General features: G+C 38.0%; 1 protein-coding gene across 4 annotated transcripts in view; it reads right to left on the reverse strand.

Moving 5' to 3' along the window:
• Positions 1-302: 302 nt before the first annotated feature.
• The window catches only part of ING2 (inhibitor of growth family member 2), a 23,390-nt gene continuing 22,697 nt past the window's right edge, over positions 303-995 (reverse strand). For all 4 annotated transcript variants that reach the window (XM_044062546.1, XM_044062547.1, XM_044062550.1 and 1 more), the window contains exon 2: positions 303-995. This exon is cut by the window's right edge and continues 130 nt beyond it. In XM_044062546.1, the coding sequence (XP_043918481.1) occupies positions 455-995 (541 nt within the window). In that variant the 3' untranslated portion in view covers positions 303-454.

The following is a 995-nucleotide window of genomic DNA, read 5'->3' on the forward strand; positions in this document are numbered from 1 at the left end:
ATTTTTAGAAGTTCCAATCTCCTGAGGAACTTTGCTAGAAAAATTCAAGACAACCACAGCCAGTACAGCGATGTATTACCTTTTAAGCAGACCTTCTTCAGGAGTAAAACAAGGGTTAAAATTTGTAGGGGAATCCAAACATACATATATATAGATTGAGGGACAACAGTGCCATTTACAGTTCAGGACAGAAAACGCGTAGATGGCACCAATGCTTCCTGTACTCAATTATTCTCAGCAAAGAATATCCTGTCACAAATACTGGTTATTGTGTGTGGGGAAAAACAAGAAAGTCACCAAACTGAAAATACAACAACTTTTAATACTCCATCAATAGAATAGATTAAAAATTATTGCATAGTCATATGCATTTTTTCCTAAAACAATGTCTCTGCTTCAAAATAAGTGAAATATATTACAAAAGAACAAGAATTTAAAATGTCTATAGCGGTCACTACCTTGACCGTCTATCTTTCTTAGTCTTTTCAGTGCATTTGTCCATAGTTTTTTCGTTATCTCCTCTGCATTTTGGACAATACCATTTCCCTTTTGGTTTGTATGTTAGTGCAACACATGAAAAATGGAACCATTCAATGGGACACTGTTCATTGTCACATCCTATCATCTCTCCATAAGACACCTGATTACAAAGGCAGTATGTGGGTTCATTAGGATCTATTGCAAATTCAACAGGTGAAGCTTCCCTCTCCTGTTTAGCCCTAGAGCGTTTCTTTTTCTTGGCAGACTTTGATTTCTTTTCTTTAGGTGGCTGTTCCTCACATTCTTCAATCCCATTGGCAATGTGGCACAAATCCCGACTTTCACTAGTCCGCTGCCTACGTGGTCTTCTGGAAGACCTTTCTTGTAAGGCAGATTCTATCTTTAACTTCTCTGCAGATTTTTCAGTCTCAGCTGGGTCCTGGAAACAATATGAATGAGTCTCAATCTGCCTTCCCCAGTTTTCTACAAGCTCAAGAATCTGTGCAACTACTTCA

This window comes from Protopterus annectens, chromosome 2.part1, assembly GCF_019279795.1.
Source record: "Protopterus annectens isolate FY-2018-M chromosome 2.part1, PAN1.0, whole genome shotgun sequence".
Lineage (NCBI taxonomy): Eukaryota > Metazoa > Chordata > Ceratodontiformes > Protopteridae > Protopterus > Protopterus annectens.